The 25007-nt window shown below is 37.0% G+C and overlaps 1 protein-coding gene across 1 annotated transcript in view; it reads left to right on the forward strand.

Moving 5' to 3' along the window:
- Nucleotides 1-25007, forward strand: part of EDTP (Egg-derived tyrosine phosphatase) — a 451026-nt gene that overhangs the window by 370663 nt on the left and 55356 nt on the right. Inside the window, exon 19 of the mRNA XM_090399919.1 lies at nucleotides 6484-6597. Coding sequence (XP_090256045.1) covers nucleotides 6484-6597 — 114 coding nt within the window. The remainder of the gene's footprint in view (nucleotides 1-6483; nucleotides 6598-25007) is intronic.

Consider the following 25007-nt stretch of genomic DNA (forward strand, 5'->3'; position numbering starts at 1 on the left):
GTTCTACTGCTGTTTAGATTTCCAGCAAGGACCATTATTTCTTTGTCAGCTGCTTGTCTAATGCCTTGAAAAATTTCTTCAGTTCTTCCTTTGAACCTTCTGTGAGACCATTGTCCAATTCCCCATTTTGATGTTGCCATCTTACTCAACTTGACATTGCCTGCCATTAAAAATTATTATTATACAAGTGTCCCATGGAGTCGGAAGACCCACAGTAACCTTTATACTGATCATATTACTCCTTAAACTCATTCATTGTTAGGATGCTCACAACTAATTCTGGCAATCCACTACATTCACTCACCACTCTCCAAGCAAAATGTCTAGTTTCTACTCACTAACCATACCCTTAGACAACTTCCAGGGCGACTGCTACTTCTCTCTCTCGTTCGATCACTTTTATGAAGCCCCTTTAATAATGTAGAGTTTCTAACATGTTCTCTTTTCTGCTTTTCAACTTTGAATATCCTCATAGTGAGCATTCCACGGACCTGTCACCAGCTTAGTTACTCCTATGAATCTTCCCCACTGTTTGCTGATCTCCAAAAAACCCAGAAGAGCAAATCCATGCACACTAGTCAAGATGCAACCGAATCATAGCCTTATAAAATGGAATATCTGTATCTTTACTTGTTACTTGTTAGTGTGCTTTTCAATATCCAAATAATCCATTGATCTATTATACTAGCTTTTTGCACTATTAGAATAGTTTTAGAAGCTTTATTGTTGAATTAGTAAAGCACAATGAATGTTGATAATATAAGTAAAGAGGAGAAAAAAAGTATTTTTAGTATGCAAAATTGCGTTATTTTCCAGTTACATAAAAACTATTAGTTTTATGTTTCAAACATAAAACTACCTTCCCTCTTGTTCTCACTCCTTTCCATAAAATCAAATTCCATCTACTGGTATCTTATAGAATCTTTCATAAAACCCTTTCAAAAGTTTATAGGTCTTTATTATATCACCTTGCTTTCTCTTGTCTGCTATGATCTGCAGTCCCAAACTTCTCAATTTCCCTTCATAATTTATGTGCACAGTCCCAATATTGTCTTTAACACTCTCTGTTGCACCCTTTCGACTGTATCTACATCACCTCAAAAACCAGGAGACCAAATTGCACTTGATAGTCCAGATGAGATCATATCAAAAAACTTGCGAGACAAAATAACTTTCTCTTAGTGTTTGTTTCAGCATTGAAATTCCTGATTACCTGCTTGTCTTTGCATCATCAGCAAAGAGCTGTATGCCATTTATTGATCCTCCCAATATCATTAACGTAAAGATTGAATAACTGATCCTGGTCACCTCAAATCATGTAGACTTTCATACCCCATACACCACTATTTGATGTCACTCAGCCATCTTCTTACCCAAACTAGTAATTATAACTCAATTTCATATCCTCCAACTTATGCAACGAGCTTAATGCTGTTGTCAGAAGTCCTGTCAGAAACTGTAGCAAAATCCAAAATTATTATGTATTCATTCCCTTTGTCTAACCATAACCTTATTGTAAAGTGCAAGCAAATTACTTAAAACATGACCTTCTCTTCCCTCCTCACCTTAGTAACCTTATTCTTTTCATTGCAAATTATAGAATCTGTTAACCTGTTTCTGCATGTGATCACTTACCAACTTTTCAAAAATCTTATCACCACTCCAGAGATACTGAAAGGTTGATGGTAGTTACACATCATTCTTTGCATTATCTTTGTGCAGTGGGATTATCAACATTCTCTATGCTTTTGTGAGATTTTTCTTGTGTTGAAACTCAAATTACACAGCCAAGTCAAAGGAACATCCATTTTAGCTTTTGTGCTGATATCCTATCATTCCATATTTCCAAATTCATATTCAGTTTATGCAGTAGCGCTAGTACCTCCTCACATACCTGAGTTTCTTCCTCCAGTGATGTAACATATTGAGTTCTGTGCACAGAAACTGGTTCTGCAAGCTAAAGACAACCCAAAAAAATTCTACTGTCCTGTTGCAAGTAAAAGAATTCTCGTAGACAGGCTTATACGTTGGTTATGCATTTCTAAATAACTTAGGGAATTGAAACAACGTAGATCCGAATATAAATTAAATAATATTTTAATAGATATTTCCGATATTTCGGCAATGTCACATTGCCATTTTCTAAAGGAACTTACAAAAAGGCAGGTGCACACAAGGCAATAACAATACAGTAACTAAGAATGAAGATTTGAAGCTATCGTTCTCCTAGAAGTCCTGATGGTGCCCTCTGGAAGGCTAAGTAGGTGTTCTTGGCTGTTGGGCTGAAGGTCTGCTGATGTATGCCTCCCAAATTTGGGGCAGTCGCATACAACCAAATTTATTGAGGTTTGGAGAGTTTCTTAGGGCAGAGGCTGATTCCATAAATAATCTTTCGAATTTATATTTGCTCCAGTGTATTATTGTTGCTTTCTTCCACCGTATTCTGTGGCGAGTATCCAGAGCATGGTCTGCAAGACCAGAATGGCTATACTTGTAAAACCGGATGTAGTCCTTGTGTTCAGAAATTCTGATATTTGCTGTCCTGCCTGTTTGGCCAAAGTACGACAGTTTACAACTGCAAGGGACCTGGTATACACCAGGTAGGTCTAGGGGAAGTGGTTGGTCTTTGGTAGAGCGGATAAGGGATGCCAATTTTCTGTGAGGCCTGTAACAGGAGGTGAGGTCATGTTTTTTTAGAATTTTGGTAATTTTTTCTGAGGTGCCTCGGATGTAGGGAATGGTGATGGATTTAGAGTAATCTTTTTTGTGGAGGGGGGGAGGAGGGGGGCTGTGGTTTTGTAGGTTTTAATATTTTTTGGATTTTTTTTGGGGGGGGGGTAGCCATTGGCTGAGAAAGTGTTGAGGATGTGATTTAGTTCAGTGTTAAGGGCTATGTCGTTAGAACAGATTAGTTTAGCCCTGTTGTATAGTGTTTTTACCACTCCATATTGTTGTGAGGGGGGGGGGGGGATTGTTGGTGGATGTATCTGCCTGTATGGGTGGGTTTTCTGTAAACTGAGAAAACCAAAGTTCCATCAGGCTGGCGGGTGACTAGTGTGTCTAGGAAAGGGAGGCAGTTGTTTTCCTCTTTTTCCAGGGTGAACTTGATTCTGGCGTGTTGGTTGTTTAAGTGTGTAAGGAAGGAGAGGAGTGTTTCAGAGCCACGTGGCCAAATAGCGAACACATCATCAACGTAGCGAAGCCATATGGTAGGTTTTTGTGGGGCAGAGGCTAAGGCTTTTTCCTCAAAGGTCTCCATAAAGAAATTGGCCAAGGGTGGTTGAGAGTGGTGAGCCCATGGCTGTCCCCTCTATTTGTTTGTAGAATTTTCCCTGCCAAACGAAATAGCCTGAGTTCATTGTGAACTGAAATAGGGCTGAGATATCGGGGGAAAATTTAGCTTGGATAAGCTCTAAAGTTTCATTGAGTGGGACATTTGTGAATAAGGAAGAGACGTCGAAGCTGACCATTATGTCAGTATGTTGGAGTGTAAGGTTTTCTATGCTGGCTTTGAAGTGGGCTGAGTTTTTTATGTGTGATGGTGTGTTGCCAGTATAGTGTGTGAGCTCTTTGGCCAAATGTTTAGCTAATTTGTATGTGGGGGAATCATATCTCCTTCCTTACACACTTAAACAACCAACACGCCAGAATCAAGTTCACCCTGGAAAAAGAGGAAAACAACTGCCTCCCTTTCCTAGACACACTAGTCACCCGCCAGCCTGATGGAAATATCGGAAATATCTATTAAAATATTATTTAATTTATATTCGGATCTACGTTGTTTCAATTCCCTAAGTTATTTAGAAATGCAAGTAAAAGAAAGAATGAATGTGAAAGAATAACCCGTCAATGTGGTGGTTGCATACACCAGGCTTTTAGCAAAATGGTGCTCATTAGTTGAACAGTCTTTTCCATCTTCCATCCACATTGACAGGGGTTATTCTTTCACATTCATTCTTTCTTTTACTTGCAACATGACAGTAGAATTCTTTTGGGTTGTCTTTAGCTTGCAGAACCAGTTTCTTTTCATACTTTCACTTAGTTTTCCACACAGTAGTTAGTAACTCTTCTTGTCTAAGCCTTATAATTTTCATAACTGACACATCATGATGAACGCTACCCACTATTCGGCCAGACCGCAGTCCCCCAAAAGACTAAGATCCCGACATAGCTTCCTGGCAACTGTTGAACCACCTAAAAACTCCCAGAGACAAGACTTCAACAATGGCTTGCACTATATCTTAAAAATAATGCTGGTATTCCAACAGCCAAACATCTTCCATGTGGTGCCCGCTTGGACTGGAATACTTGGAAAAGCCTCAACAGTCTTCGAACGACAGGACGCTGCAAACAATCATCAAATGGAGCTACCTCATTGGTCCAGACAATTGTGAGTGTGAGACAACCCAGTCCATGGAACACCTTCTTTCTTGTCCCTTTCTTCCATCACCTTGCACAAAAGAGGACCTTATATCCTGCACAGAAAGAGCAGTTGATTGTGCAAGATACTGGAGGAACATCTGACCATATTTATTGTATACACGTTATGTATAGTTTCCTTTTTTTTTTTTCCATATTAAATTATTATTCCCTGTATAATTCACCTACCAAATCTAAGCTGATCTCATTGTAATGTATTCTAATTTGTTGTAAATCATGTTGTACCACTTACTACTGTACTACTTGTGTTTGGATACGAAATAAATAACTGACATATCATAACTTATGCACATGATATTCCTTTCACATAATCTTAATCTCTTGCTCTTAGTAAGATTGTTCATTCATTTCACTCACATCCTGTTTATTCTTTGAACTCTAGGGACATATTCCAATATTGCATCGCTGTATTTTTTTTAAAATACTTCCCTCCATGTACTGCTGATATCTTTCTCATCTATCAAATGAGACCAAACCTAAAATTATCCTCAGTTGGTCATAATTTTCTGCTTTGAAGTTCAGCACATAACCTTTTTTTAATGGAATAACCATACTTAGCTACTTTACATATCAGTATGGCATGATCATGTTCAACAACTGGAGGCACAATCATTACATCTTTTATATGAAATCTCCTCTCACACTATAATCAGGTTAATATTCAAGAACTTAATACATTCAGCTTCATTCTTTTCATGAGATTTCACTGCTAACCCATCAGTTTTAGGTAATTAGTTATTCATGATAATTAATCATTTAATACCCATTAGGTTTATTTGTTAGCAATTATAGCTATCTATCCTAACTGGACTCAAAACTTTATTTTTATTCTGAATAAAGTGAAAGTAGTAGTATTTTGTATTTTATGGATCAATGAGCTCCCTAATCCCTGTTTATTTCTTAGTGTTAATGTTTTTTTTTAGATACTAAAGGCTTTGTAGAAGGGATATAAATTTTTTTTTTTTTACAAAATCATAAGGTGGTTTCACTTTATGTCCTGCACACTTAAGTCATCCAGATGTGATTTTTACTGAACTAATTCAGAAGTAAGATGCTTTCAGTTATAGGATGCGTGTGTATTTTGGAACTGATTTTGAAGGCTATTATTGTTTTACAGGATTAGTTTAAGGCTATATGTGTACCTCCTGAGTAATTAAAGAAAATGATAAAGTTACATAAATCCTTTCATGATGTGTCCTTTCAAAGTGAAATATATAACTGATTAATTCTCATGCAAACAATTCAAAAATAAAGTGTAATCAGAAATATCTATAGTTGGAACTGTTGGCCGAATAGTTTCCACATGGCTTACAAAGTGAAATGCATAAATTCTCTTGTGAGAATTTATGCATTTCACTTTGGGAGCATATACCTATACTTTTTTTCCCAGTCAAGAAGATAAATATCAACTATTAACTTTAAAATTTCGTAAAGCTAAATAAAATCTAATTAAATAATACAGTAAGAAATAAGTTTTTCTAAAATACTTATTTCCCATTTATTGTATATCTGAATCATTACAATATTAAGTTTTCTCATGAATTGTCAAAGAATTTTCTCTCAACCTTCTTATTCTTCCAGTAATACAATTTTCAGAACTCTTCTTTTAAATGGACTGAGCTACAGAGAACTTCCATAGTCCAGTGGTAACAACAGTGATCTTTTATTGGAAAGATCTGGATTTGAATCCTTTCTTTAGAATGAAAAAATGCTTTCAAAAAGTCTTTTCATTCCTGCAATTTGACCTGAGACTGGTCTGAGAATACATGCAATTTACAGCTGTAGCATTCCCTGATATAGCAAATTAAATTTAAATGGCTCCAATTTACGTGGCTGTGATGTGCCATTTGGTCTAACATGAAAATTGAATGGAAGTAACAGCTGATTGATTTTTAAAGTGTTTTTCACATATTGATTGTAGGTCCATAATTTTGAAGACCTGTCTAAAAATAACATCAGCTCATTTTGTAATAAATAGTGTTTTGCTTAATATGTAGTGTACTGTTTTGATCTATTGTTCTAACTAACAAACTATTCTTGCAGTTGGCAGTTCATCAGTAGCACAGGCAGTATTAGAGGATCAGGGTCCAATAGGAGTTCAATTAGTTCTCCAACTTTAGAGTTGAATCAGAATGCTGCCAACAGCAAGTCTAACCTGTAAGTGTTGGTCCTTGTTTTGTCTGTTGTCCTTTAATAGTGTGGTTAAAAATTAAGCTAGCACTTTTTTTAATGTAAGTTGTCTGCTTGTGGCTTGTCCTTGGTGCCTTGTTTGTGATAGAGGAAGGGAGGGGTCTCCTTTTCATGTTGTGTTCTTAGCTATAAATTTTTACCTACCATTACTTTATCCCTTGAAAATTTTGATATCCAGAGAAATTTCAGAAAAAAACAGATGATTAGTCAGTATTTCACATTAACTGTATAAGAAAGTAATTATTTTCTTATACAGTTAGTAATTTCAAACTATATGAGAAAGTAATCACTTTAAGGCATAAGAAATAAGATTAGGACAAAGAAAATTATGCTAAGAAATAGACTAAAATGGGTATGGCTTGCTTAACAAGCATGAAATAGTTCATAGTGCCTTTATAGCTAGTGTTAAAGTACTGTGGAAAATTACTGTACCTAGAAAATTTATTCCGGTTTTCTTTTTGAAAATTAAGAATTTACTTGTGAAGAAAAATTTTAGTACTTGGATTGTTCAACAGTTTCCAACTATAGAGCTAATAGAAGAATTACAAATATTGTGATATTTGGTATTACTGAGACTAAGAGGTGCAATCCCTCTAAAGAAGTAGGTTTTTTTTTTTTTTTTTTTAGGATCTGCAAATTAGGAAAGTAAGTTGGTAGCAGTGTTCAGTTTTAGCAGAATAGTAAAGGAATTTTTATTTAAACAGTGGAATTGAAGGTAGGCATAAATCAGTATAAGAAGTATCATTGGAATCAAAAGAATCAGAAAGTAAAATTGCACTGTAATTAATGTTACTGAAACAAAGATTAAAATGCATGAATACTGCTAAATAATATCTTAGATGCTATACTCATGAAACAGATCAGCAATGTTATCACACTGATATGGGAACAGAGGTGGATGAATTAGAGTTTCTTAGGATATTGCAGAATCTCAATGCAAATACAGTTGTGGGATTAGATGGGATATCAGCTAGGTTTGGCGAGAAGAGGTCACACCTGGTAATGTCTCTGACTAGGGTTTAAGTCTCAGCTCTGGTAGAGTTCCAAGAAAGTGAAAAGAGGGCAAAATAATTCCCTTGTATATAAAAAGGTATAACTACAGGTGCAGGTGTGTATGTTGATGACTTCATAATTTACTGTCACTCTTGAAACATGGAGGGTAATTAAAAGACAACTTCAGCAAGCAATTAATCTTATCTCTCTGTGGGCTCTTAGTAATGATTTCAGGGGTTTCAGCAGAAAAAAGATTGTGTACACTTCTGCCAAAAATGCACTCTTCACCCAGATTCTGTTAAGAATGGGACAAATTGTTATTCCAGTAACAACAGAAGCAATTTCTTGGGACTCATCTTTGCCAGAAAACTTGCATTCCTTGCACATATTTGTCAACTAAGGAAAAAGTAGAAGAGGTCACTGAATTTTCTTTGCACTCTGTTCTCTACCAAATGGGATGCGATTGATCTTCATTGTTTCATCTGTATCGTGTGCTTATGTTCAAAGCTGGATATGGGTCTCAAGTCTGGTTTTGCAGGGCGGAGTAACCTCCAATGGTTGGATCCCATCCGTCATTAAAGTATACAGATAGCTGCTGGTGCCTTTCACACATCGTCCACTCAAAACATTTATGTGGAAACAAATGAACCAACTCTATCACGTAGATGGAAGCAGTTGTCCCTTAGCTATTCTCTAAAAAAAAAAATAGTCTCTTCTAGAGCATCCTGTGTGGACTAGTTCTGTATTGGGAGGCTTTATCAGACTGCCATACATCCTTTTGGTATATGTATTAAAGAGATTATGGAAGCTATTGGCATGAATGTTGACATTGTCTACACCAAACATGACATTCCCCCCCCCCCCCCAATAGTAGGTTTGCACTCCATCCTGCAACTTCTCACTTCGTCAGTTATAAACATCTCATGCATCATCTATTTACCTTCAATTGTTTAATGCACATATAGCAGCTAACTCTGATTTCTTGTTCATCTGTACTGATGGTTTAAGATCAGAGATCTCTGGAAGCAAATGAACCAGCTCTGTCAGCTGTGTTTCCTGATATTAGTAATTATACAGCAGTGTTGCATGCCATTCGACTTAAAAAAAAAGAAAAACTACTACCAAAAGTGTGTAATGTATACAGGCTCTTAGAGTTCTTTATGCACTATCATTTCTATATATAATCCACATCCAGTGCTTTGCGAGGTGTTATAACTATTATACAGAATGAAGAGTCTTAATTTTGATGTGCAGTTGCTTCAATTTCAGCCACATTGGAAATAGGGAGAACGAGAATGCAAACTCTGCTGCTGGATTATCTCATACTATTCTATGTACCATTACTAATTGCCCAGTGGCAGTTATCATGGCAAGAAGCACAGAAAAATAAATTGCATGATAATAAGCCTGAAATTGAGCATTGACAGTCTAGCCAACATAGAAATGGAGAAAGGAAGTTCTTGCTAGATTCTGCATAGCTCACACTCATCTTGACACATTATTTGTTACAGACTAATGAACCCACCTATGTGTGAAAAATGCAACATGCATCTTATCATTTGTCATATTCTGGTAGTGTCAATACTTCACATGAGATTTTTACATACCTGGCTGAGTCATATAGACTCAGATACAGGCCAATTGCATGGCATTTTTAACTTTTTACAAAGAATTTAATTTATACAAACACATTTGATTATAAGTGCTATTTATACGTAGATATTACATTGCTTAGCTTAATTTTTTGTACATACATATTATTATTGTATGGGCACCTCCATGGAGCTTAATTAATGCTCATTGCAGGAGAGCCAAACTATTCACACAACCTGTCATACCTCTCCTTGAATTCATTAACAGACAAAACACTCACAGCTTATCTGGCAACCCACTTCACTCATTCACACCTCTCCAAGCAAAAAAATCTAGTTCTCACACTCCTAACCACCCCTTTATGCAACTTACAGGGTGGGCGACCTCTTATTCTGGCTCCTCTGGACAAGTGTTGAAATATTTCCCTTGCATCAATCCTATATAACTCTAATCAACTTAAAAATATTTCTATCATATCCCTTCTTTTTCTCCTATCAACCACGCATACATCCTCAGTCTATCTTCATATGGAACATTCCACAGACCACTCACCATCTAGGTTATTCATCTCTGAATCTTCTCCACTGCTTCCTCATCCAAAAGAAACCCAGGAGATCAGATCTGAGCACAGTAATTTAGATGTGGATGTATCAAGACCTTATAAACAGGAATAACTTCCTTATCTCTACTTGTTAGTGTGTTCTGTAATCAATACCCAGTAATCTTATGGACTACCTTAGCAATATGTCTTCTAAATTTTAACTCTGCCTACCACCACCGCTAAATCTAGCTTCATCTGTTTCCCGGAGTACAGATTTCCATCATTGTGATACACAGCTTGTAATCTATTTATCCCAAAATGCATAACTTGACATTTCTTCAAATTAAACTGACACCCATTAACTTTTGCCCACGTGGCCTATTTAAATTGTCCTGCAAGCTCTCCACATCACCTTGATCAACTAGTGCTCTACCTAATTTTGCATCATCAGCAAACAGCTGAATATTTCCTTTCAGATTATTTCCTATGTCATTTATGAACAAATTAAACAGCAATGGTCAAAGCACTGACATTACCTTTCATATATCACATTTTGATATCTTTTGAGCAGCCATCCACTGAACCAAAGTTATATTAATCCCCATTTGTTCTAATTTGTGTAACAGAGTTCCATGTGGCATTCTGTCAAGTGCCTTTGCAAAATCCAGCAGAATCATCATGTAGCCATTTCCTTTATCCAACTCAGCTGTTACTCTATTATAAAAAGATAGTAAATTACTAAAGAATAACCAATTCTTCACAAAGCCATGTTGCCCCTTATTCAGTATATTTTTATCCACTCATTCTTGAATTCTCTTTTTGACCAATTTTTTTCAGTATTTTTGCCATCACACCTGAAATACTTTTTGGTTTATAATTTGCAACTGTAGTCTTATAACTTGGGGTGCTTAAGGGTCAAAGCCGTATAACTGAGAGGAGACCTCCACATAGCCTTTAAAGGAATGCGGAGAACCGACCAGGGCTTCTGACCTAATTTCCAATCCTCACCTTCTCGTGGTGCACCCTGTTGGGTATCTACCTGGATACTGAACGAACGAGGATGGGCTGTAAATTGGGATTTAGCCGACCAAATTGTATTCTTATTGGTTAAACCAAAATAAAAAATGATGGTACAACATGACAAAATTTCATGCTGGCTGGGGCATCACATGGTTAAACAAGGCCCTCGTTTTCGCCAGGGAACCAGGGCGAACAGCAAAAAGTCAGCTACTGGAACAAATCTGAAAACACACCCCAAATCAACATCACCATAGTATCAGTACTACCAACATAAGAAGCTTGAATGGCAAAGAAATGGAGCTAGCTGAGGAATTAGATAAGTACCAGATCGACATAATAGGGGTGACTGAAACAAAAAAAGGCAAAAACTGGCAAGATCTTTCTGAGCAATAAATACAAAATGTTATATTCAAGCAATGACAATCAAGGAAAAGAAGGAGTAGCCATAGTATTCAACACAAAATAGAAGGCTAATCTTCTAACACCACGTTCCAACATAAAAATGTGCACACATTCACGTGGAGAGAAGAGGCAAGGAATAAGAAAAGTCTCATTGACTATGTTATTGTTGATAGTGATGTTTTCTCCCTGGTGCAGGACACCAGAGTGTACAGAGGATTTGAAATTGGAAGCGATCACTATTTAGTCTTGAGCAGGATAAAATTGAATTTCATATTGAAAAGAATAACATGTAAGAAAGTTTTAAAGTGAATAAAAGTTGAGCAGCTCTCAGATGTGAACTGTAGATTAACATACACAAATATTATTGAAGAAAAAATGAAAGAGTTTGAGAACAGGAACCAAACCTTGGAGATTCAGTGGCAAGCCTTGAAGAAAACCCTGATTGATTCAGCCAGAGAGGCATGTGGTGAGGTTGTCTTCAAGGATAGAAAAATCAGGACTCCATGGTGGACACAGGAAGTTAAGAGGCAGTGAAGGAAAAGAAGAAATCCTATCAAAAGTTCCTGGCAAATAAGTCAGCTTTTGCTCTTAGAGAATACAGAGACAAATGTAAGAAAGTGAAACACTGTGTAAAACTAGCTAAACAAAAGTCATAGGAGGACATTGGCAAGAACATAGAAAATAAATATCAAGAAGTGGTAAGATATTCTGGAGGTTGTTGAAGAAGCTTAGAAATGGAGGAAAGAATGCTGTAAAAGGAGATGATAAAGGTGACACTCAACAGGCATACAGTCAGGAATACATATCCGTACTTGAAGTAGAAAAAGCCATCAAAGGCTTAAAATGTTGAAAGGCAGCAGGAGTAGATGATATTCAATCAGAAATGCTGAAGTATGGTGGTATAAAAGTCTTACAGTGGCTGAACTGCATAGTTCAGAAAGCCTGGACAGAGGGATGAATTCCCAATGATTGAACAGATGGCATCAATGGCAATATCATATTAAAAATGAGGATATTAGGAAAGAACTTGACATTGTTGGCATCCCGGAATGTGTTAGCAGAGCTAATCTCAGGTGGTATGGTCACTTAAACAGAATAGGCGAGGAAAGATTAGTAAAACAAGTGTTCTTTGCTCGGTTGGCAGGAAAACTACCCAGAGAAAGACCAAGATATAGGTGGATTGTTACGCTACAATGTGCCTTAGACGATAGAAATATAAGATCTGATAATGATAATATTGGAGTCTTGACAAGTAATAGACTGATTTGGAGGAAAATTGTAGATAGGAAGTTAGTAATGATGTAAATTTTTCATGTAGTACTATCATATCCTGTACATCCCTTGAGGGTACATGTCAGGAATTTGATGATGGTGATGTCTTATAACTTTTTTATTCAAGGGAATTATTTTGCCCTCTTTTCACTCCCTTGGAACTCTACCTGAGCTGAGACGTAAACACTCTAGTCAGAGACATTACCAGGTGTGACCTCTTCTCGCAAAACCTAGCTGATATCCCATCTAATCTCACAACTGTATTTGCATTGAGATTCTGCAATATCCTAAGAAACTAATTCATCCACCTCTGTTCCTATATTAGTGTCTGTTGCATATGTTATAGCAGTAATCTCCCTTGGATGATGTACTCTTGCAAAGTGATCACTCACTTTCTTCTGTCATCTCGTGACTATCATCACTCATTAAGGTTAATCTTCCATAGTATTAATCCTTTTATTTGCCACATAACAAAAGAACTCTGGATTTCTTATGGCCTTCTTGGCTATATTCTTCTCATAATCTGATTTTGCCTACCTTGCCACGCTGGTCTCCTTTCTTGCCTGAATCTGGTACTGTTCGTTAGTTTGCTGGTCACCTTTCTCTTTATATACCCTCCACAGCATTTTCTTCTTCTGTATCTCATGCTTAATGATATTACTCATCTAACTCCTACCTGATTAACTCTATTTATCCTAGGTATACAATTTAATACTGCTTCCTCATGCACTATAACCTTCCCTTGCATTATTTTATGCCATGGCACAGATTTAAGCTTTCTCCTAAACTTGTCATAATCACCTACCTTGTAGTTCTACATATATCCCTTTTTTGACAGAATATTCCTCATGTTTTACAACCTCCCAAGTCAAAATTGCATAATCACTTTTGCCACTAAGAGGCTATGCAGCCACCTTAGTTATGGATAACTATTCTGATCTTATGGTTAATTCCAATAATCTAGCACTTAGTTTCCCATATTGCGTGTTGCCTCAACGAATTATTTCTCAGTCGGTGTATAAATTCCATTTCCTTCCTACCCTGTGATCTCTCTTCTTTCTAGTGTATATCTCTGTAGATGGTCCCCCAACCTCTAATCATTGTACTAATTGTCAATGTATGTCTTTCTGATCATCTGTGGAACTTCCTGGTCTATAGCAACAACTAACAGTATATTTTGTCTGCCTATCTACTATTTTTGGCTGCGATTCATCTGCTATGATCAGATTACCCTTCTCCCTGACCTGTATTTTCCCTGAAACCCTGCATATTCAATCCCTTTAACTACATCTGCTGTTAGTTAAATCTCACTAATACCTATAACTTTTGTTGAAATTGCACTAGCCACCACCAAAAATTCATCTCTTGTTCCTAATACTTCTGGCATTAGTACGTGGAAACTGCAGTATCCCTTTAGGCCTGAATTGATTACCTTATTTAATATATATATTTATTTTTATTATTTTTTTTGAGAGACTAAATTCAGTATTTGGTCATTCTGACTCTCACTCATCTCATGGGTGCCTTCTCACAAACTAATCTGCTTCCGCCCTAATTACTAAAGTTTTCCTGAATTTGTGTTTCAGCATGCTTGGTGAACAAAGCTCTCTCTAGACATCTAACATCAGAACAATTTAGATGCAGTCCATCAGTATTATACAAATCTTTAAGAATTATCTACACATTAGCACAAGAAAAGTATATTTAATATACTGCCAAATATTTCAGTTTGAAAATAAAGTATCATCAGTGCTAAACAGAAAACAGTCTTTTACAAGGTAGAATACAAACAATCGCTCATTCAAAATTAGAACGAGCCGCGTGATGTTACATCGTTAATCATGATTATCATTTCACTGAAGAAAGGTAAACATAAGCATGCAGAATAGTTACATGTATAAATTTACAATGTCATACAAAATTAATTTATAAAATCATATTAAAATATCATTAATCATTGACAGATGTAGTATCTAGATCTTCATTTAAAAAAAAAAAAAAAAAAAGAAAGATTTTATGGTCTACCAAAAATCCACAAGACAGACATTCCTCTCCATCCTATTGTGGACTGTATTGATTCACCTACTTACCACATAGCCAAATATTTAGCGAACTTATTGAAATCACATGGACAAATCTCGCTCTTCGGATTCTTACACAAATTAAATGTCTCCTTACAACCTATTGATCTTATGGTGAGCTTCAATGTAGAATCCGTATTCACAAATGTACCTCTCAAAGAGACTTTACACTGCTTACTGACATCTTCCCGGAAGATATCGTAAAATTATTTGGATTCGTAATGCACTCTGGGTATTTCTTGTGTCAAAACAAATTCTACAACCATAGAAGGAACTGCCATGGGAAGTCCACTTTCCCATGGCAGTTTTATTTGGAGCATTTAGAAGATATGTATCTATATATCTTCAACCTTTGTTTTGGGTTAGATATATAGATGACATTTTTGCAGTGTGGCTTCACAACAGATTCTTTACCTTCCTTTTTAGTCGAAATCAATACTTGACACCCACTTATCAAATTCACCATGGAAATTGAAAATGACAACAAATTATTGTTTTCAGACATCCTTCTCACCATCAGGTAATTTAACATCAGTCTAAATTTATTCTAGTCTAACCAAGTGCAAAATAAACTTCCAATATCTTTTGAGTTGTATTTGCAATCTTTGCTACATGGTCCCTGAACTTCAACTTCCTATCTGGTAACACTCCAAGATCCCTTGGAGCCTCATCAGTTTCTTCTAGCACTCCTACCAATATAATATGATATTGGATATCTAATCACACTAAGTGCATGACTTTGCATTTACTGACATCCATTTAACCATGCCCACAATTCCAGCCTATTCAAATCATTCTGCTAGTAATGCATATCAGCAGCATTCTGATTACCCTACCTATCTTTACATCATCAGCAAATAGCTGTATGTCACTTGTCAAATCCTTTCCAATATCATTAATGTACAGATTGAATAACAGTGGACCAAGCACAGATCCTTGTGGTACACCACTGGTTACCTTAAATCTTGCAGACTCACATCCCCCCATATACCACTTTTTGATATCTGTCAGTCAGCCATCATCTTATCCACACTAATATTCTGTAACCCAAAGAGGTCCGGGCTAAGGAGAATGGATGTCAATTTAATGTGGCAAAATGTAAGGTTATGCATTTTGGGGTGAAAAGATTAGCAGCAGTTTACTACATTGGTGGAACTGTACTCCAGGAAATAGATGAGGCACGTTGGTGGATAAGGAGTTGAAGTTTAGGGGGCACATTGCAAAAGTGGCCAAATCAGCTCATCAAATCACTTGGTTGCTGAAGAATACGTTGACAAGCAGGTTATTGTTCCTCTGTATCGAGTCTTGATAAGACCCCATCTCGACTATTGTGTCCAGATTTGGTCACCTAGGTTTCTTCTTGATGGGGAGGAGGTTGAGAGGATCCAAAGGCAAGTGACAAGATGATTGCAGGTCTGTGGAATGAACCTTATGAGAACAGGTTGAAGATTTGTGGGTTGCAAAAATTGGTTGATAGGCAGAGGACGGGAGATATGATTGAGACATTCAAATTACTGAAGGGTTTCTATAAAATTAATTCAGAAGATATTTTTGAGAACAAGGCTGGTTGTGGGAGGACTAGGGGACATCCATGGAAACTGGGCAAAAGTGTGGTTAGTAAGGGTGTTAGAGCTGGTTCTTCTTTACTTTTAGAGTGCTGAATGAGTGGAATAAGCTGCCAGAGTCTGTAGTGGATGCTGTGACAGTGAATGAGTTTAAGGCAAGGTATGATAGATACTGTATGAATGTCGAATAGTTGTGATGAGTATGATTTGGGGCCTCCCTCGATGAGTCTAAGGACTCCCTGGAGTTGCCCGTAATAATAATAATATTCTCCAACTTATGCAACAGTCTATTGCTGTATTCTGTCAAAAGCCTTAGCAAAATCCAAAAGTATCACGGTGTATAAATTCCCTTGTCTAGTTCAATGGTGACATTGTTATAGAATGTGAGGAAGTTACTAAAACATGATGTTCCCTTAGTAAACCCATGTTGCTCATCGAAAGTAGATTCACTGTCCCATTTCTGAATGCGAGCCCTAACCAATTTTTCCAAAATCTTCACCACCACTCCTGAGATACTAATTGGTTGATAGTTGGATACATCAACAATCTTTGCACCACTCTTGTGCAATGGAATTACCATACATTCTTTCCATTCCTGTGGAATCTTCCCTGTTCTGAGACTTATATTAACCGCTTTACTGGCCATTATGGATCAAATATGCATCCTCATACACTTCATATCCATCATGCATTTCAGTGTAATATTAATGGTATTAAAATTTAATATGCACTTTGCATCCTTGATAACCTTGACATCTATAGATGTCTTGGCCAGTAGCATTGTTAAACAACCTGGTCAAAGGAATAGCCAATTCAGCTGAACCCTCTTTTAGCACCCAACGTTCTAACATATGCTGATATCCCACCAGTCCCTATTGCTAAATTCTTATTCAGTTAGTTCAACAGCTCTAATACCTCATCCTTATATATCTGAGTTTCTTCATTCAGTGAAGAGGTAGCTATGAGCTCAATGTTGCACACACCAGGTTGATGGCTTTTAACAAAATGGGCATTGATTAGTTGAACAACCTCTTCTGCATCTGTAACCCTCACACCATCTGCATTTAAGAGTTATTCTTTCATGTTAATTTTTTTCTTACACTTGCAGCATATCGACAGAATTCTTGTGGGTTGTTTTTAGCATGCAGAGCCAGTTTCCTTTCATACTCAGACTTTGCTTTTTTGTACAACATTTGTAACTATTCTAGCCTGCTGTTATAATATTCATGGTCATCATCCTTATGCACTCGGTATTCCTTCCACATGATCGTTTTCTTACGAATCTCTTGCTTAATAAGATTACACATCTATTTGACTCCTATCCTATTTATTCTTCGAAATGCTCAGGGCACATTCTGATATTGCTTCATTTAAGTATTGTTTAAATGCTTCCCATGCACTGTCAATATTGTTCCCATGCAGCAACAGATCCCATTCTACTGAACTTGGTATACTCCTCAGTTGGTCATAATTTCCTGCTTTGTAGTTCAGCATGTAACCTTTTCTGAATGGAACATTCATAAACTTAGTCACTTCCCAAGTGAGCACCGCATGATCATTGTCATCAACTGGAAGCAGAATAGTCACGTCTTTAACTGAAATGCCCTCTGACACTATAATCAAATCTAGCAGCCTTTGAACTCACGCTGCTTCTGTCACATGTTGCTTTGAGGAAGTTGTCCCGCAACAGCTCAGTAAATTCATTTTCATTCATCTCATGAGATTTTATAGGTGCCCAATCAACATTTGGATAAAGTCTCCCATGATGGTTACTCTTTTTACGCTCATATTTTCTATTTGGTGATGCATTTCTTCATCACTAGCAACCGATCCACCAGGTTTGTAACATCATCCCAGTATGTGATTGCTGTTTTAGATTCCATCTCACACCGGATAGCTTCAAACTCACTGCCAGATGAAATACTATTAGTTGTAGTAGTACTACAATCATAGGTCTAAGCTCTAACTGGATTCAAGTCATCTGATATCATTAGCAACACACACCCCTCCACTCCTATCCTCTCTATCCTTCCTAAAAATATTGTACCTTTTACACTCGATACCAATTAGTATGTCTGATTCTGATAGTGAAGTCTCACTAATGCCTACAATCTGTGGTCCCAACATAATGATCAAGGCAACAAACTCTACCCTTTGTTTCTGATACTCCTAGCATTTGTGTATAGAAGTAATAATCTATTTGCATGTTCTTTTGCATACTGCAGATTGCAGACAACAGTATACATGAACAGTTGGACAACTTGCAGATCTCTATTCTTCTCCAGTGCCTTATACATGTAGACATCTTTGCACACATTTCATGAGTCTGAACTGGATGAACACAAAGTCGAAATCTTTCTCTCCTCATAAACGTTTCCATGATAAAGCCCATTTCTGTCATTAACATGGTTATATAACATTCTGTTCTTACACTCATATTCTCACTATTCCTCCCTTTATAATTTAGTTTCCGTGACTCTCTGTGCAAGGTCTCATACCTGTTGTTAGTTTTTCAAGACTCCTGATACCAAACACATTCAGGAACGTATTCAGGAATTATACAGAGATACCTACGTATCTATGGTTCTATGGAAGGTTATAGTAAGGAAGATATGGATTTTTTTGAATTATTGGAGGAATATTGTGAGAAATTGTGATTTTGATATATTGGAGAGAGTACAAAGGAGAGTGTTAAAAATGATATCAGGATTATGAAGACAGATTGAGAATCAGTAGACCGCAGACACTAGCAAACAGGAGAAAGAGGGGGTGGTGATATGATTGAGACTTACAAACTTCTGAAAGGGTCATACAGGATTTCAACTGATGGAATTTTTCAATTTATGAAGGGTGGGGAAAAGACATGATCTATCTAGATGCCTATGTCCCTCCTCATTCAGATGCAAGTGGTCTCTTGCATACAGCTCCTTTTTGTCCTCAAATGCCCTCCAAGCATCCACATATTCCAATCATCTCTTCTGATGCATTCTGGCTATTATGCTATTCATTATTACTGCTCTTCTGCTCAGCTCGTCATTATCATACCTGGGTAGCATGTGTGCACACACACACAAACTTTCCTCTCTACATTTTCTTTTGTACAACCTCAAGCATGAATTTCAGATCTCTCACCATCCGATTTACACTGCCTCTCAAGTCATTCGTGCCCACCATCACAATCATCTCATCTTCGCTTTCACCCTACTTAATTGCCATGGCCACGCTTTCTATCATTCCTCCAGGCAAACACTCCTCTGGCATCCTATCTTGCACACCACGGATCATCGAGTCTCCATACATCATACCTCTTATCACTCTGTTCCTTGATTGCTCACCTGCATCTCTCTATCCCTGGTTCCCCCCCCATCATTCCTCTCATTCCCTCTCTCTCTCTGCAAGTTAACACTCTTGCTTGCCATTCGTCCTCCCAATCAAGACAATCTCTGAAAACTTCACAGTCCTTCACGGCGATATCACAGAGTATAGGTATAAAATTATTTTAAATTTATAATATGATTTAAATATGATACAATAAATTGATTTAAATTGATTGACTATACTTACACATACCATGTAAGTATAGTCAACCTTTTATGGGCCACCAAAAATGTATGTTTGGGCTGCCAGTTGCTGACCCCTGATGTACAGTGTTATACAATACAAGTCAAGTTGTACAATTCAATGTACAATATTATACAATACAGTTCAAGTTTTGCAATTTAATGCACAATATTATACAATACAATTCGAGTTTTGCAATTCAATGTACAATATTATACAATATAGTTCAAGTATTACTATCATTTTCTGTTGGTGATTACTTATTTTTGGCTATTTATTTTGTTACAGTTAATAAATGTTTCCTTCTATATACAAATAGAATAAAATACCTTTCAGATAGTTTTCGTAGTTTATAATAAGTTACGGGTTTTAGTGATAAAGTAAGTTAGTTTGTGTATTATGTAACCAAGAGCTGTAGCCATACTGGTTACTAGAGAATTAAATTAGTTCGAAACAGTCACTGCGAGTCCAGTGACCTTATCTATTGCATTTTTGCATGTGATATTTCCAAAACATTCAGTCAGTTTTAGCAACAAGATTGGTCAACAAAGTATGGAAAGTTTTTCCACTTGTTTATAACATTTAATATACTTGACAAGAAACTTACTTCTGTTAATCCTTTACCCAAGTGTATGCATGAAGTAACCTCGTGACTACTCATATCTTATGGGAAACTAAACAGTTGATGTGATTACAGCTGCCTCTATATACAAGTAGACTACAGAATTTGTCATGAAGTTACTTCATGCTTGGGATTAAAACAAAAATATAATTTCTTGTTGAGATTTCTTGTATTATATACATGAAATATGCTGGTAACGAATGCATATAATATGAAAATAATTTGCGAAATTTGTATTAATTAGCATAACAGGTAGATACAGGAATTAAATATTAACACATTCGCTGCCAACTACAAGTATACTCGTAGTTGGTATATGAGCCTCACAAGCCAACTACAAATATACTTGTGTGTCAATTACTGACCTCCTATACCAATCACGAGTTAATCCTTAGTATAAGTACCTTAATTTGGACCCTTCACTTGTGAATAAAGCAGAGAGCACTTCTTTGGGGCTTGGTAGAAGGGAAATAATTTCAGCTAAAATATAGTACATGTGTGCCTCAGAAGTCGACCAGAATATACTCATATGTCGATTACCGACCTCCTATTCCAAGCACGAGTTAAGCCATAATTTGTAAATCAAATTAAAACTAATAAAATCAATAAAATAAAAACCAATTTATTCAAATTAACAATGATACACTTTAAAACAATTTTCCTCTCACAATGGTGGTTTTTTCTGGTAAACAGGATAATAATAACCATGTTTCGCGTCGTTGTTTGTTTCATGTACATACTTGGCATGGCTTTGTCAGGCGATTCTTTTTTCTATAGGTGGTAAAATTTCCAAATAATGAAGATCCTGAATCTTGCTGATATTCTGTGCTGCTTTTAACTCATCCATTCCAACAAAAACTGAAATAAATCGATCTCTAAATTTTAACGCAGTCATTGCGTTTCCAGTAATTATATTATAAAATTTATGCGCATTTTGAATGTATATATCAAAAATGCGTATTGCCAATTTCTTTGACCATCTAATTGTATTTCGTAAGGCGGAATAGTAAGAAAGCATTTCTAAATCACTTAAGGAATTGACAACATAGATAAGAATATAAATTAAATTACACTTTAATAAATATTTCCGATATTTCGGTAACGTCACGTTGCAATCTTCAAAAGGAATTTACAAAAAAGGCACGTGCATGTAGGCACTACAATACAGTAACTGAGAATGAAGTGATGAAGCTATTGTTCTCCTAAAAGTCCTGATGGTGCCCCCTAGCAGGCTATGTAGGTGTTCTTGGCCATTGGGCTGAAGGTCTGCTGATGTAAGCCTCCCAAATTTGGGGCAGTCTCATACAACCAAGGTTTGGAGAGTTTTTTAGGGCTGAGGCTGATTCCATGAATAGTCTTTCGAATTTGTATTTGCTACGGTGTATTACTGTAGCTTTCTTCCACTATATTCTGTGACGTGTATCCAGAGCATGGTCTGCAAGACCAGAGTGACTGTACTTGTGAAACCAGATGTAGTCCTTGTGTTCTGAAATTCAGATATTCCTGCCTGTTTGGCCAAAGTAAGGCAGTTTACAGCTGCAAGGGACCTGGTATACACCAGGTAGGTCTAGGGGAAGTGGTTGGTCTTTAGTGGAGTGGATAAGGGATGCCAATTTTCTGTATGATCTGTAACAGGAGGTCAAGTCATGTTTTTTTAAGATTTTGGTAATTTTTTCTGAGATGGTGATGGATTTAGAGTAATCCTTGTTGTGAGGGGGGGGGGGTGTTGTTGGTTTCAATATTTTTTGGATTTTTTTTTGGGGGGGGGTAGCCATTGACTGAGAAAGTGTTGAGAATGTGATTTAGTTCAGTGTTTAAGGCCTTGTCATTAGAACAGATTAGTTTAAGTCCTGTTGTATAGTGTTTTCCACTCCATATTGCTGTGAATGGGGGAGGGGGATTGTTGGTGAATGTACCTGACTGTATGGGTGGGTTTTCTATAAACTAAGAAAACTAAGGTTCCATCAGGCTGGCAGCTGACTAGGGTGTCTAGGAAAGGGAGGCTGTTGTTTTCCTCTTTTTCCAGAGTGAACTTGATTCTAGGGTATTGGTTGTTTAAATGTGGTAAGGAGAGGAGTGTTTCAGAGCCATGTGGCCAAATAGCGAACACATCATCAACGTGTCGATGCCATATGGTCATTTGAAATTGGTCAAAGTCAAGGGTGGGGAGAGTGGTGAACCCATGGCTGTCCCCTCTATTTGTTTGTAGAATTTTCCCTGTCAAATGAAATAGCCTGAGTTCATTGTGAACTGAAATAGGGCTGAGATATCGGGAGAAAATTTAGCTTGGATTAGCTCTAAAGTTTCCTTGAGTGGGGCATTTGTGAATAAGGAGAAGACGTCAAAGCTGACCATTATGTCAGTATGTTGGAGTGTAAGGTTTTCTATGCTGGCTTTGAAGTGGGCTGAGTTTTTTATGTGTGATAGTGTGTTGCCAGTATAGTGTGTGCGTGATCGCTCCGGCCAAATGTTTAGCTAATTTGTATGTGGTCAGATCAATGTCACCTGCACTATCGGACGTAATGGCACATTTTCTTTATGTATTTTTGGGAGTCCATAAATACGGGAAGGGGGTATAGAGTTAAACAGGTTTTAATCTGTTAGTAACTTCTACAAGCCAAGAAGTGACTTTCTTAAGGAGCCTGTGAAGTTTTCTGATTTGTGAGTTGGTGGGATTGTATTCGATAGGAAGGTAAGTAGCCTGATCTAATAGAAGAGCATTAAGCTTACCTGTGTAGTCCTTTTGGTTAAGTAACTACAGTTGCATTTCCCTTATTTGCTTTGGTGATAACTATTTCTTTATTATTCCTCATTTTTGGCAGAGCTTTATATTCCATGTTGGATATGTTGGTTTTTGGTGGTCTTGCTTTGGAAAGGACACAAGCTACATCCAGTCTTACACTGTTGGTGATTTGATTCAGAAGGTACATCAGCAGACCTTCAGCCCAATGGCCAAGAACATCTACATAGCCCGCTAGGGGGCACCATCAGGACTTTTAGGAGAACAATAACTTCATCACTTCATTCTCAGTTACTGTGTTGTAGCCTATATGCACGTGCCTTTTTTGTAAGTTCCTTTTGAAGATGGCAACGTGACGTTGCAGAAATATCAGAAATATTTATTAAAGTGTAATTTAATTTATATTCTTATGTACGTTGTCAATTAAGTGATTTAGTAATGCATAACCAACATATAAGCTTGTCTACGAGAATAAGAAAGCATTTGATTAGAAAAATCGATGCCTGACATACGCAAATTATAGTCCCTAACGATATTTGGTTTTAATTGAATTTTACCATTCCGAGATTTGTGCATATTTGAAATGGAAAGAACTTCCCTCTTATCCTTCCATTTGAGATGATGAATTTAATGAATTCATCATCGCTCATATTAGCGTAAGCTTCTAATTCTTTATCAGTAAGTTTTCTTTTACTGGTCATGGCGAAACTGAAGGTTTTTTGAGACTAGATGCAATAAACACAGTCATCAGCATATGTAATTTATATGTGGGGTGATACGAGATTACTCGTAGTTGGCGTATGAAACAAAATTCTGTCTGATAAGCCAGCTACGAGATCACTTGTAGTGACCTTGAAGATGCGGGTGATACGAGATTACTTGTAGTGACCTTGAAGATGCGGGTGATACGAGATTACTTGTAGTGACCTTGAAGATTGCGGGTGATACGAGATTACTTGTAGTGACCTTGAAGATGTGAGTGATATGAGATTACTCGTAGTGACCTTGAAGACGTGAAAATGCTTGGCGTGCAGGAACAAACTATGCCTGAGGAGCGTGGCAGCAAACATGTTAAATAGGCATTACTCATCTTCTATCAGATAGCCATCGATGAAATTATTCACTACCTTGAAGATCCTTTCCCAGTACCAACAATTGCCAGTATGGATTCTGTTCACTAATCTACAGCAGATCTGGCTGTAGATTAGATTAAACATAAACATTACCTACGTCTGGACATGTCATGGAAGGGTTTCGAGAAACCTATGTTGTTTTTGTTGAACTTGATACTCCTAGAGCATTTAGTCAGTTCTGTCAACAAATTTCATTAGTCCTTCCATTCTCTCTTGTCAATCACTGCATGAAAGATTGCTTCCCCCCCCCCCCCCTCTCTCTCTCTCTCTCTCTGGACTTATTTACCAATACTAAAAGTACTTGTTGATACTTTTAGATTCACATTACGAAACATGCTTGACATATATGACCTTCACTCACTAACTGATTATCTCTGGTTTTACTGACAAAGTGCACTCATTTCTTTTACTCATTTGAAAAATCTCAGAGTGCCTGAATGTCTTAAGCTTCAAGGAATCCCTAACCAGTAAAGTGAGGCCAACCTAGTCAATTTCATTTCTAGTATAGCAGTTTTTTATTCACACAGAAGGATCTCAATTTGCTGTCATTTTATAGCATTCATCAACAGTTGAAAAACCATGTTTGATTTGGCCTGAATGAAGCCTGCAGTTTTAATGAGTGCTGCATTAATATCAATACTTCTTTATTTATTATCACAAAATTATAAAATCTTAACATACATATAACCCAATAGCATGAGCTCATCCAGGTTATAACAATTACACAAAGCACAATAGTAAACAAAACATTGATGGTGTGTGTGTGTGTGCACAGTAGCCCCCACCTCCCATATCCGCGGTTCGAAAAAAACGTGCAAAACGGTCAAGCACTGCGCCGGTTGAAACATGCATGA

The sequence above is a fragment of the Typopeltis vanoorti genome, chromosome 1 (assembly GCF_054136105.1).
Source record: "Typopeltis vanoorti isolate ZY-2024b chromosome 1, IOZ_Tvanoo_1.0, whole genome shotgun sequence".
Lineage (NCBI taxonomy): Eukaryota > Metazoa > Arthropoda > Arachnida > Uropygi > Thelyphonidae > Typopeltis > Typopeltis vanoorti.